The 13,849-nt window shown below is 38.1% G+C and overlaps 2 protein-coding genes and 1 long non-coding RNA gene across 4 annotated transcripts; 2 read left to right on the forward strand and 1 right to left on the reverse strand.

The window, feature by feature from the left end:
* Window positions 1–718: 718 nt before the first annotated feature.
* LOC124297907 (uncharacterized) lies at window positions 719–12,382 on the reverse strand. 2 transcript variants are annotated; one of them, XR_006906684.1, is made up of 4 exons: window positions 11,861–12,382; window positions 9,364–9,479; window positions 9,121–9,258; window positions 719–1,005 (listed from the first exon to the last, which is right to left on the reverse strand). It is a non-coding gene; the product is annotated as an uncharacterized LOC124297907 (long non-coding RNA). The 2 variants fall into 2 exon arrangements; XR_006906683.1 differs by lacking the exon at window positions 719–1,005 and having other exon boundaries at window positions 7,743–9,258; window positions 11,861–12,376.
* LOC124297865 (tektin-4) lies at window positions 2,346–4,682 on the forward strand. Its single transcript, XM_046749212.1, has 6 exons — window positions 2,346–2,672; window positions 2,852–3,161; window positions 3,245–3,459; window positions 3,548–3,770; window positions 4,062–4,216; window positions 4,310–4,682. The coding sequence occupies exons 1-6, from the start codon at window positions 2,395–2,397 to the stop codon at window positions 4,524–4,526; spliced, it is 1,398 nt and encodes a 465-aa protein (XP_046605168.1). The 5' UTR covers window positions 2,346–2,394; the 3' UTR covers window positions 4,527–4,682.
* On the forward strand, window positions 9,857–10,797 carry LOC124297894 (E3 ubiquitin-protein ligase RNF181-like). The gene is made up of 3 exons (XM_046749268.1): window positions 9,857–10,053; window positions 10,119–10,425; window positions 10,537–10,797. Exons 2-3 carry the CDS (start codon window positions 10,123–10,125, stop codon window positions 10,669–10,671), a joined length of 438 nt encoding a protein of 145 aa, XP_046605224.1. The 5' UTR covers window positions 9,857–10,053; window positions 10,119–10,122; the 3' UTR covers window positions 10,672–10,797.
* Window positions 12,383–13,849: the final 1,467 nt, after the last annotated feature.

A 13,849-nucleotide genomic window follows, 5' to 3' on the forward strand; every position in this document is an offset into this window, starting at 1 on the left:
GTTCCATACCATTTACCCACATGGAACAATTACCTCTAATGGACGTATAACAAAATATATTAGAAACCATCACGTGCACATTTTTGCCCCATGCGAAAATGACCAAGGTCTGAACAATATAGACTAGACACTCAAGAATGACTAAGTAAATAGTAAAGTACAATAAATGCCGGATCAACTTCGGAGTAAACGAGACGTTAGAATTGCTGGGTGGTTATATAATTTGGAGCTCTCATTTGTGGTGAGAGAGAAGAACCACCATTCGCCACCTCGTGGTTTTCCATGGTACTTTCAATTGAGGCGTGGAGATTCATTGACATCCAATGGATATCATCATCCTCTTTAACATGGTCGTAGATATTGTCCATTTATGTAGATGTCTATTAGAGACCCACCATGAGTATGAACCTTTTACGAAGCAGTGGATCCTGTATGGATCTCTAACAGATGGAGTGTTTCGTGTGGATAGATCGATGCACGTGGTTGTCATAATCGTCGATTGAAGTCCTGCTTTTTATTTTTCGAAAACTCATCTTTATCAGAAATGTTGCGGATACGAAAAGAAAATGAATAAAATATTGACCATTTACTTGCGAATGAGCATCTTCTCTCAATCGTAACAAAAAAATCTAAAGTTTGATTGAAACTAACGATTTCGCAAACCCAGCAACATTTCACAGCAGATCCATTTATCCGGTATTTTTTTTTTCCGTTTTTATAATCAGCTTTTCTTAATTACTTTCACCGCGATGTCAAAATGTTTTCCGTGCAACTTTTCGATCTGCCAAACGTTTCTAAAAACGACATACCTCACTCTCGGCTGTCATATCAGTTGTCATAACGATATTAACAAAACGGCAGTAAGCTCACGCCGTCAGAGTAGCGGGGCTGTTGAGCGCACGTGCGAGCATCAGGCTTGGAAATAGTATTCAAGCAGGGTCGATACGTCGAGACCCTTGATTCCACCAGGTACAGTACCATCCTCGTTGCCAACGGCCATTCCACCTGAAACACACCTTGAGTCGGTTAGTTTCAGCTCCGAGCTCTGCGGACGTATCAGTTCAACCACACAATCTTTGTCACTGTTGACTACGGACAATGTTGCAGCGTAAATGTTTAGATGACAGGTGTGCCATGGCAGCTACTGGCAATCTTCAGGAGGCATTGATAGTCCCGAACGACCGGAAGGGATGTCCAGTCACCGAACCGTGCCCTGATGGGCCATCGAGAAATCCTTCGGTAGGTAAATATACGAAATCTTATAGGTGATTTGTCAATGGTGTGCAAGTGTTGGAAGTATTTTATTGTTACTGGGTTTAAGAAAAGGTGCAAGCGCCTCTCTTCAGAAATGCTTGCAATCAACTTTGTCTTCAGGACATGGTGATGCGATAATTGCCGTTCACTGAAAACGTATTGCTGCATATACTGTCCTAAATTTATATACCTGGGCTGTTGATCTAATGTCTTCAAAGCCGGAACAATACCGTATTACCAAGCACAATTGTTATCTAATTCGGATAAAAATTTTTGGTTGAGTGGTGTCATCGAAATTCAATATCGTATTGCAGGTTGTTTCAAATCCCATTTTAAATGTCCCACCTAGTCTTTCGTTAAAGCCTAATCAAAACGAATCACATAATAAGTAGAGTTACATGCAAAAATTAACAAAAAGTTAGACAAAGACCTCGCGATGTCTTATGTTTCTCATCATCTCTGTCGTGCAATATTTGGATTTCCTGATTTGAAGAGATTTTTTTTTTTTAATCAAAATATTGTCATGGGGCTATAATGTCCCACGACTGCAATTGACTATAGAAAACAACGATATAATTTCACTGAAAATCCAACCCAACAGTGAATCCCTACAAATATATATAATGATCCTTTTTTAACCTAGTCGAAGCTGCGATGAGTTTCTCTGTAAATGGAGTTTATTGGTTCGTGTACCATTACATTACATTACTTTTTTTTTACATTACGTACTTATATTCTACGTTGAATAAAAATAATATTACCTGTGAATGGAGAAACGACATTTACAGCTTAATTTCCTCTCGTTCTGCCGTTTCTACGTATGATTCCGCTGATAATAGCTTATGTACTGATCCATCACATGCTCTCGGCATTCTATCGTCTGTATTCGCTCATGTTTACACGCATGTGCTATTGACCATGAAGCTGCCAAGGGCGCTCATTGTTGTGCGGTGAAATTTCAAATTTAGGAGTGAGGAAGTAATATGATGAGGTGAATATAGGCCTCGTCATATTTGTTTACATATATATATATATAGCTCTAAAGTGATTTTAATTTTTGAGTGTGTTGTACCTTGACGGCATATTATGCTGATCGTTCCTCTGTATAATTTATAGTCACAACAAAACGATCCTTGCCCAATGATGGATTTCCTGAAAGGTCACAGTGGCGGTGATGGCGAAAGGCCACCTCTTTACTTCCCGCAACCCGAAGATTCTATACCAGCGAAATCAGACGGCGAAATGGGTCCGATGGGTCCTTGGGCAACTGGGCGCACAGTTTTTACACCACAAGGAGGTTTTACCGGCTTGAGACCGATCTGCGACCGGTATTCGATAACGCAGTTCAGCCCTGGAGAATGGAGAGCGCACAACCAGACCTTCTTCCAAGAGTCCAACAAAATGATACACGATGCTCAGTGAGAATACGAAGTTACCTTCCCTCTCTCTCTCTCTCTCTCTCTCTCTCTCTCTCTCTCTCTCTCTCTCTCTCTCTCTCTCTCTCTCTCTCTGAATATGATTTTAAGCGATATTTTGTTGCTGTTGGAATTAATGATTCGAGAAGTAACCTTGACCTCCTTGTTCGACAACTATACAGATTGTCGGCCTATAATGGTAGGAACAGTATACAGCGGGTATTCAAAGAATCAGATAGTCAGCAACAGGAGAACAAGGAAAGGTTGATGACGCGAGCCGGTGAGGTGTTTAAATGGAAAAGCGAATTGGAACGGGAACTTCAGTTAATGACGGAGGAAATAGATCTACTGGAAGTGGAGTATCGACGAGTAAGAGCGTCTTTGTCAGTTCTGACTATTCCAGAATCGATTGCCGGGGAATTCCTTCAGCTAAGAGCCACGCGACTGGAGCCTGATCTCGTTCGTGACGATGTGGATGCAGAACTGATAAAAGTATAACTCTTCTGTCTCCCAGAATTACTTGTTCTGAAAGGTCTGACCAAAAATTCACAACTTGAACGTTATCTGAACTTTAGGAACTTGGCCTGTGCACTGAGATCAGGGAGCTTCTGAGCAGAACTAAAGAACAGATCGAGAGACAAGCCCTTGAACTCAAGGCTGCAAAGACACGACTAGAATTTGACTGGACCGATAAAAAAGATGCTTATGAAATAGACGCCCAATGCATAGGACTGACCAATGATTCTCCCCTGATTCTATGGAAAGCTGGTGCTGCAAGAATTCCAGGCGAGTAAGTCTAAAGTCCAACGTTAACGGTGATAATTTAACTCTTAATATTTCGGTACGGGATGTACTGTAATTACCTTTTTCTTTCATAGACAATCAACACCTGCTGGATACGAGCACATGACCCGTGAAGCCCTCGCCCAGGCTGAAACAACTCGGCAAAAATCAGCGACTCTGCGCTCAACGTTAGACTCAATTTATGTGAACTCAGTTCGTGATCTTCGCACTCAAGCTGATCGAGTCGACGCAGCATTGGCCCAAAAAGTTAGCATAACTCAGCAATGCTGCGAACGTCTCGAAAAGGAATTACTCAGGGTGAGAATTTGATAAATCGAGTTATATTGGGAGGATTCCTTGAGGGTGATAAATGTGGACGACGCTTCGCTGGCAGGTAGGTAACTAAAGTTACATCTGGGGTACTTACTGCATAAACGATGTAACTTCGGTTTTCCATCTGCCGGTGAAACGTCGTTCGCATCTTATTCTCAATCAGCCTCAAGGAATCGTCACGGTACGCATATCTGGCAAATATAAGTAAAACGTAAAGAGTTACGTGGAATTTATCAATTTTTTGAAACACGATATTCCTTTTTCTATTTCACGCAGTGTCTCTATGAGATCTCTCAAGTAGAGGATTCTATCCAGAATCTAAAGGATTCCACTAAAAATCTAGATAATACATTGAAAGTTGCCCAGAGTCGCTTGGATAACAGATTACTTCGACGCAATGTTGAAAGTTGTCGCGATGTGCCGCAATTTGGGTAAGCGTAGCTAAAACTGCAACTCAATTTATCGCATGGTCTTTGGTACTACACCGGTTTTCAACAAAAATTAAATTATCACCGATTATACAGATTAATCGAGGAGGTGAAAACGCTGGGAGAAAACATAACGATGATGAAGGGCCAGATAGAAAGAGCGGAACAATCGCAGATGGGATTGGTCAAAGCTCGCGGCAATTTGGAACGTGAGATAATTGTCAAAAGGAAATCACTTTACATTGACCGTGATCGAGGACAGCTCTTACGTTCCTTTTATCCTTCAGCGGTGGCTCTGTCAGGACACTCCTGAGCCTGGTTCTTGGTTAAATCATTTTTGATATAAGTCAATTTTACAGAATTTTTAAATGAGTTTTACGATTTTGTTAATTTTTTACATACCAATGTACTATTGTTATACGTTTATTTGAATAGAACTTTTATTTGATGATTCAAAGTCGCGGTGTATTCTCGAATATCTCCTTTCGTATCTAGTCTCTATTGACTTTCGTTCCATGTGTAGTCACCCTTGATTTACATACTAAACCTTGAATCCTCTGTGACCGGAATGTGTGGAGTATGTTGCGTGCGAAAGCTTGTGTTTTGCGGTAAATCCCTTGTACCTTTGTCTGCTCAAGTTGGTTTGGTTTAATCTGGCTAAGCTTTAGGCAGTACTGTTTCATTGAAGCTTCCATCCCACCTTCGGCAACGTTTTCCAAAATAACAACTGATTCACTCGATAGCGAATGACACGATGATAATCTTTTTTTTATTTCTCACTCTGAACCTAGTCTATAGTAACAACTTCGAGTTCATCGAAGGAGCGGAGGTTATCTGTTATTCAGCTGTATCGTACAATTTTTGTGTTTTCTCGAACTGATCGTATCATCGCTTTCCATCTATTGTAATTAAATCTAGAACTTACATTAACCGTTGATTGCTGATTATCCTTATTCGAATGGAGGTTAAACGATTCTGATATGCTCAGAGGCTTCAACAGCGCTTTCACCTTGTGATAACCACGAGTCATTTCACCAGAGTACCACTTTTTCTGTTTGAATATATAAAATTGCTGCCTGTGAAAAATGCCTGAATCCAACAATTGCTGTGAAGCACAAGGCTTAGATGCAATCACGGCCAAATCACATATGGATGAGTCCATAAAGCCCACAGAACCATCGCTAATTCAGCAGGTGATAGATAATCCCACAGGTGATGGCATTACTGACACCAACTTGCGTGAACCAGAAGGTTGTCCTAGGATAGATCCGTGCCCTGCAAAAGCAGCGATTCAAACTGTATGTCATATCCACAACTTAGTCACAGTTTAATGTTTGTTGGCTTGTTGGAGATTCATTTGTAATAGTCACCACACAATGTAATCATCAAATCACTCACAGCAGGAATGTGAGACGGAGAAAGGTGATGGAGACAACATTGCCCTGGAAAGAGCAAGAAACGCTCCACCAGGTCCTTTGGGCCCGGTACCAACAGGACATGGAGAAAATGTTCCTTTAGAGTATTGGACCCCTTTGGGGGATCTGACAGGAACTCGTCCGGCAGTCGAAAACTTTTCCTTATCACGATTCAGTCCCAACGAATGGAATGAACACAATAAAAAACTTTCTGCAGCTTGTCACGATGGGATTCAAGTGGCAACGTACGATAATTTCCTTTTTTTTCCTCTTGTCATTTCTTTGCATGGAGATTATCTTGATTCCTTTACATTTCCAAGTAAAACTCATGCGGGAATTACTTCACTGGTTTGATTTTGCAGGATTAAAGTTAGTTTCGCATTATCTTGATCAAACTCGGAACTTTTTTGATTAACTTCTCACAAGTCGTTTTCGATTTTGGTCAACACCTTTCGTTCCTAAGACACTTAGGTATTGACAAGAAAAATTTATATTCATTTATAGGACGGCAGGATTTAATGCTCTCTGTAGCATATCGAGAGCCTATGCCGAAGCTGATAGAAATCAAATGGACAATAACATACGTCTCAGCACGAGGGCTGGTACAATCCATCGATGGACCGTAGAGCTTGAACGTATGATAGCAGACATTGTTGAAGAAATCGACCTAGTGCAAGAAGTAAGAAGAAGAACAATGCGTGGAAAGTCTGTACTGCAGGTAGTGGAAAATATTGGCAAAGACATGATGCGCATACGATGTTTTCGCATGGATAACGACCTCGTTCGTGATCAGGTTTCAGAAGAAGTGACCAAAGTAAAGAAATTGAGCATCAAATTCACGCGTTTGTGAAAAAACTTGCGTGAAGTATTTATCTCCCATTTTTATTGCAGGAATTGTCATTGTGCGAGGAAATTAGAGACGTCTACATAAGGTTGTTGGATCAAATAAAAATGCAAATCGAAGAATTAATAACTGCGAAGCGGCGTGTTGAGTTCGACTGGTCGGAAAAAAAGGAAGCTTACGAAATTGAAACGGAATCAAGGGGGCTGGGCAGCCAGTCTGATACTATTCTTTGGAAAGCGGGATCAACCAGAATCCCACCGGAGTAAGTACTATACGGATCGATACTTCCAAACAACCCGTTCATGGTAACGAAAAGGATATAACCGAATAAAAACCTACAATTGTAGTCAATCATCGCCATCAGGCTACGAATATTCGACAAAGCAAGTACTTGCTGAAGGATACACTGCAAAGCAAAGATCAAGCACACTACGAGTGACTGTCGACGCAATGATCGAAAAAGCGGTTAAGGATCTTCGTGATCAGGCGGACCGCGTGGATCTTACATTGACACAGCAAATTCAGCTACAAGAGCAAGCTTTGAGACGGTTGGAGGCAGAATTGTACAAGGCAAGTCGTTTTAACTTGTGATCATCTCGCTCCAATTCGTCTATAGTTGATCAAACTTCATTTACGATGTAAAATATCCGCAGGACTTGCAGCAACTCTCGGACACGGAAACTCTGATCGATGAGATGCACAATGCGTCAAAAAAATTGGACGGTGCGATGAAGTGCGCCCAGACACGACTAGACAAAAGATTACTTCGTCATGGTGTTGAAAATTGTCGTGATGTTCCTCAGTTTGGGTAAGTCAATCAGTTTAAACGAATCTCTTGGTTGATCGCCAAAGCCAACTAAGTACTTCCAGCTGCCATCCACGCAATTGTGAGACAAGCGGCTAAAATGTAGTGATCACAAACATTTTTGACCGAAACAGCAACTCTGATGTTAGTGGCACGTTTCAAAGAAACTTCGATTACGCTTAGCTTAGATTATGACGCATACGTTGAACTTGACTCCTCATTGCAACTGAGTTCTCTTCTACTCTTCTACATAAAAATGTGTGTTGGTTCCCGTGACTTTATATTACCGTATTTGCAGGCTTATCGAAGAGGTAAAATCACTTTCCGAGAGCGTGTCTGCTACTTTGGGACAGTTGAAGCGAGCAGAGAATTCGACCAGCAGTTTAATACAGTCAAGACGAGACATAGAAAAGGAAATGGTTGTGAAACGTAAGTCGCTTTATGTTGATCGTGAACGCTGTCAATTGCTCCGAACCTTTTATCCTTCAACCGAAGCTCTTTCTGGTAATTGAGCGACTTAGATTGCGCATACGTTAATCTTCAGCGGAGAATACTTAAATGAAGGTAATTGAAGATACTCTTATTGTTGGAGTCTATCTCGGACGAGACGTTGTACTGCAGAATTAATATAACACATTTAGACGCCACTTTTTATATGGTGCTCTTACGTTTTGAAGATCCTTTAATTTTTACCGAATACAGTATGAAAATAAAGTACGTTTTTCGTCAAATAGTAATTTTGTATTAAGATGAAGGTGTCGATTATTTGTGAGTATTTAAGATAAATGATAAACACTTTTTAATAGACGTGCAAAGAAGTTTTCTCATGCTTCTATTTTCTTCTACTTTTTCTGCTTTGTTTGCCTCTGCTTCTTTTTTTAGGTCATAATTGAGATTGAGAATCTTGTTATCGTTCTTTTTTCTCAGTCTTCTCATATCACTGATTTTTCTTTGTAATCTTCTTGCATCTCTTAACTTTTGCCACCACTTGACCTTTTGCTTCTTCTTCATATTTGTTTTCCCCTGCATTTTTCTCTTTATGTCCATTGTACAGCCTATGAAATTGTTTCCTACAGGTCCTGTAATACTCACAGTGCCATATTATGTCTGTGACAGGAGAAGTTATAAGTCAAATGCTCAGCTCGAGATACAAAGTCCGTAGATACTAATTGAAGTCCATTCGTAACTTGAACATTCGATTTGTACTGTAGTCTTTGCTTGTAAGATAAGATTCATTCCAATTAGATCCAAATTCAAAGTTTATGCGATCTGGTGCAAATTTAACTAGCTACGGAGGATCAGAAAGGAACTAAATGTTTCGTTACTGAAACGGTGTCTGTCTTTTTCGCTGACAGATAGAACTGTGATCGTACAATTATTAAGTTACATAAAAATTGGCAATGGTAACCATCTGACGCTGGATGCAACGGCATGAAATCCCACTCACATACATAAATGAATAACAATATTGCGAATACGCGTAATGAAAATTGTCCATTCGTATAATGCTATTATGGTTTAAAAAAGTGCTGATTTTAAAACACATGTCAATAGCCAATAATTAATAACGACACTTCTAAAAGGAATCGAAAATTCTAGTACGTGGAGTCGACGTACGATTACTGATTTTGAATATCCGACTGAACTGTATCGATTTGACAAATTCAATCTAAGATAGAAGATTGAAAAAGGTAACTCCTATTCTGGAATATTAAAAGTTGTCACTTATATTGAGCTGTTTTCATTTACCGATATCCAAATCGTTTAGCTATTCACTGCTGTAAATGCTAGAACGCTACGACATAGTCACGATTACTACTCAAGTAATGTATGTATACGTTACGATTTGAAGAATCCTCGTTTTCCAAAGTGTTTGGGCTCCTCGATTACCAGTTATGAACGGCCAGAAGATTGTGGCTCACTGCAGCACTTTTACGAGGCGACAACTGTCGAGCTGATAAGCGCTGAACCGGTCTTGCGCCTGTAGACATATATTCAAATATATCGAAAATATATGTATACTCGTAATATATTGTAATTAGTAATGATACAACTATAATATTTGAATATTTGTATCCGTTACTACCTTAAGAATAAACAGATAGATCATGTGCAGCTTCTAGGTGGTGAGTATGTCTTCCATTTTCTGGCAATTCGTTGTGGCGGGAACCTTGAATAAGCTGCATATTTTCGTTTTCAGTTCTGTAACAGTAGAATTTTTATGTTAAAAGCTTCAGAATTCACATCATATGTATTTAAATAAATCGTTTGCCCAATATTAAATGCTCGCAATTCATACTTGAAGCTTAAAATCTGCCAAACACATGACGGAACCGATGAAAATGTGAGACAAGCTCGTCCCGTATTAAGGCCGATTTTCAACGAGCGTGAACTTTCCACGACACCGCAATATATAGACGTAACCGTTGACTAAAGAATATATTCAACTTTCCCGTGAACATCCTACTCGTATTCTATTGGCTGAACATTCGAATCATTTGTATTGATTGTAAACCAGCTTTTACGTTTGAATTTATTCAACTCCTATCGATTGTAAGCGTTCGGAAAGTTACGTTGCGATGTCAGTGTGATAATCGCATTTTCCGTGGCGATGACATTGTCTAAAAGTATACAATACATCCTGACTAATGTACGATGCAGTAATAATAATCTATGCACGATGACCACGACGATGACAATCATCAGTACTGTGTCCAACCGTATAAACAAGTGTCAAAAGTGAAACTCATCAGTGAAAACTAGAATTAATTGGAAGGTAAGGTGAAATGTAGTCAAATTATAGAAACCGACTAAGCGTGTCGTTTGTTACACGTTATACAGCGAGATGTCAGACTACTTTGAGGAAATGGGTTGGACACCTTTGAGAGATGGAGAAGCGCCAAATTCTTTCTTGCACATGGCGCGATTGTTGAGAGATTTTGGAATGTGGGATGAGCTGGGACTAGGAGAGCGACTCCCTCCTCCGGCTTCGAAAGAGGCAATTTCCAATCTGAAGGATATTAAATTCGACGGAAATTGCCAACAGTGTACCGTGTGCTTAAAAGATTTCGACGCTGCTAGTTCAATTAAATCAATGCCATGCCGTCACTCGTTTCACAACGAATGTATTACACCGTGGTTAAAAAAGGTAGGCATTATCGAAGATTTGAAAATATTTGTTATAAAAACAACAGTTCCGACTCTCACGAAATTATTTCAATACCAATACGATTGATAAATTTGAATTCTATTATTTCAGACCAATTCCTGCCCGTTGTGTAGGTATGAATTACCTACGGATGATGAAGATTATGAACTGTATAAAAAGGAGAAGAAACGTGCCGTGCAACGCGAAGAGGATGTCAAGTCTTTGCATAATTCAATGTTTTCTTAACGATTGGATTTTGAATAAATGCACTTACGTATGCATATTATTTCATGAGGCACGGAAATTTTTATGATTCAGCGTATTATAGGGTACAATGTTTCTGTAAAATAAAATCTGTAAAGTTAGTCTATATATTTATGCGCGTATAAGTCTGTTGACATACTTAATATTCGTATTGTATATTTGATACACTTCTTGGATTCATCTTACTCCACGATCTTCAATACCTTTTCTAGGTATAATTTAATTATCTTTGAAACAGTGCAAAAGCCGGTTTTCTCATGATGGCTGATTAAGATTATAGGTATGTCTACAATACTTGCGATACCCGTTGGATTTTCCACTGAAACTCAATAGAAAACCTAAAACCAACCAACTCAGAAGGTTTTAAAACAAGCATTTCAATTTTCGGCCACTTATTTATCGTGTTTTTGTTTTAAACCTTTTCATCTTTCAGCCTAATAGTAAAATATGCACAGCACAATAGAATGCGAACTGGCTTTGTTGAAATTGTTTATTGCGTGCTTTTAAAAAGCGAATAGATGAATTGATCATTTTTGAAAAATTAATGCTGAGGAATATTCGTCACTAGTTTGAGATTTTATGAGTTAATTTTTTCATCTGATACAGCACTCAAATAACCCTTTCATGTGCCGTACACGTTTACCAAATTCAAAATTTTTCAAACTTCGCGGAAAATTGTGAAAAACCTGGAAGTGTAACCCGAAGTTATATTATAAGCCAAAAACCGATGCAATGAAATAAATAAAACCTGACGACTTACTATGGAGAGTATAAGAATTGTGCTGGTAAATTATGTACGAAAAGGTAAGTATAAAAAATTAAAACTTTTCGCAAGGTGATTAATTTTAACGCCATGTACAGTTGATTCTAATACTCAGTGATGAATAAGAATTCTCGACCTCGTATGTAATCTATTATAGAGTCTTGGTGATCGGTCAATTAAGAAAACGTATTTTTAGTTAACGTTCGACCCTGATATGGACCCTTCTCAGAACGATTTATTTTTTTAAACTGTCAAAAATAACAAAAAGATTTTTGTAAAATAAATAATAGTACTAGAAGTAATCAGACTTAAATATTGTAGATGTAATACTCTTAGAGCTATTATATATTGTTGATAGTAAGAACCTTATGATTAATTGAAATAAGGATGTTTTTGAGTGTTATTTACCTTTTGAATTAAGTAAGTGGACTAAGATGTAGTCGAATTCACAATTACAATTGGTGGAAACAGTGTTCTTTTGAGTGACGGTAGACAATGTCAATCTTCAAGTTATTTTATATGTGGGAGTTAATAGTTGGTAGTCATTAATTAAAAAGATTAAAGAACTATGTTTCTTCACAGTCAGTATGTCATTGTGTTAAAAGGTTATTAAAGAAGGTCTGTTTAGCAATGAAATTAATTCACTGGTGTCAATGAAGTGGAGGTAGGCTCTTTATAATTAAGTTCTACATGTCTAACGAAATATTGTTGGTTGAACCAATTGTGTCAACAGGTGAATAACGACTGATGGGAGAAAACAATGTAATCCAGAGTGAAGGTGAACCTATTATAAACAATTATACAGAAAAACAATAAATATTTTGTAAGAAAAGTTATGTAGAAAGGACTGTATAATGGGGACAAAAAAATTTTTTTTATGTAGTTAAGGTTAAACAATATTTGTTGTGTGGGCGGAGATTAGAGTTTTGTAAATATTACTTAAATGTTCAACATCTTGTCTAAGATTAACCGAATTGGTATGACCTACAATGTTGCACATTTCTAATAACAGTCTTCTATAATAATTGTGTTCTTCGCAAAGGATGTTTGTGTTGTCGTAATTAAAAGTGTGTTGTTTATCGATACTATGTTTCGTTAGAGCTGTGTGACGTTCTTTAATCTCATGTATGTTGCGTTGGTGTTTCCTAATTCTAGTGTTGAGATGTCGACCAGTTTGACCTATGTAGACTTGATTGCAGTCATTGCACGGTATTTTATACACGACATTAGATCGTTTGCCCATGGGGATCTTGTCTTTGCCTGTATCAAAAACTAGTTGTAAATCTTTTGAATTTTTTCCAACAAACTTGACATTATATTTGGCGAATAAGCGGTTAAGTGACTCAAAGAGGCCGGATACATATGGGATGGGGATATATGTAGTAACGGGTCTATTGTTATCTTCAGCGGGAGCAGAGTCAATATTATTGTCAAGTATGTTGTTGATGTAGGAGCGTTTCGTGGAAAAAAACCTGTCACTCATACACAATGTACTAAGATGGAACGATTACCCTCATGGCCTATTACACCAACAAATTAATAAGAGACGCACCTACATCAACAACATACTTGACAATAATATTGACTCTGCTCTTAACCGCTTATTCGCGAAATATAATGTCAAGTTTGTTGGAAAAAATTCAAAAGATTTACAACTAGTTTTTGATACAGGCAAAGACAAGATCCCCATGGGCAAACGATCTAATGTCGTGTATAAAATACCATGCAATGACTGCAATCAAGTCTACATAGGTCAAACTGGTCGACATCTCAACACTAAAATTAGAGAACACCAACGCAACATACATGAGATTAAAGAACGTCACACAGCTCTAACGAAACATAGTATCGATAAACAACACACTTTTAATTACGACAACACAAACATCCTTTGCGAAGAACACAATTATTATAGAAGACTGTTATTAGAAATGTGCAACATTGTAGGTCATACCAATTCGGTTAATCTTAGACAAGATGTTGAACATTTAAGTAATATTTACAAAACTCTAATCTCCGCCCACACAACAAATATTGTTTAACCTTAACTACATAAAAAAAATTTTTTTGTCCCCATTATACAGTCCTTTCTACATAACTTTTCTTACAAAATATTTATTTTTTTTCTGTATAATTGTTTATAATAGGTTCACCTTCACTCTGGATTACATTGTTTTCTCCCATCAGTCGTTATTCACCTGTTGACACAATTGGTTCAACCAACAATATTTCGTTAGACATGTAGAACTTAATTATAAAGAGCCTACCTCCACTTCATTGACACCAGTGAATTAATTTCATTGCTAAACAACCTTCTTTAATAACCTTTTAACACAATGACATACTGACTGTGAAGAAACATAGTTCTTTAATCTTTTTAATTAATGACTACCAACT

This window comes from Neodiprion virginianus, chromosome 1, assembly GCF_021901495.1.
Source record: "Neodiprion virginianus isolate iyNeoVirg1 chromosome 1, iyNeoVirg1.1, whole genome shotgun sequence".
In the NCBI taxonomy this organism is placed as follows: Eukaryota; Metazoa; Arthropoda; class Insecta; order Hymenoptera; family Diprionidae; genus Neodiprion; species Neodiprion virginianus.

Bases quoted from the DNA above. Each gene is read 5' to 3' on its own strand.
- LOC124297865 (XM_046749212.1), top strand. From the start codon at position 2,395: ATGATGGATTTCCTGAAAGGTCACAGTGGCGGTGATGGCGAAAGGCCA. The intron at 3,162-3,244 runs GTATAACTCTTC...TCTGAACTTTAG, and splicing joins TGGATGCAGAACTGATAAAA to GAACTTGGCCTGTGCACTGA. The intron at 3,771-4,061 runs GTGAGAATTTGA...TATTTCACGCAG, and splicing joins TCGAAAAGGAATTACTCAGG to TGTCTCTATGAGATCTCTCA.
- LOC124297894 (XM_046749268.1), top strand. From the start codon at position 10,123: ATGTCAGACTACTTTGAGGAAATGGGTTGGACACCTTTGAGAGATGGA. The intron at 10,426-10,536 runs GTAGGCATTATC...CTATTATTTCAG, and splicing joins TTACACCGTGGTTAAAAAAG to ACCAATTCCTGCCCGTTGTG.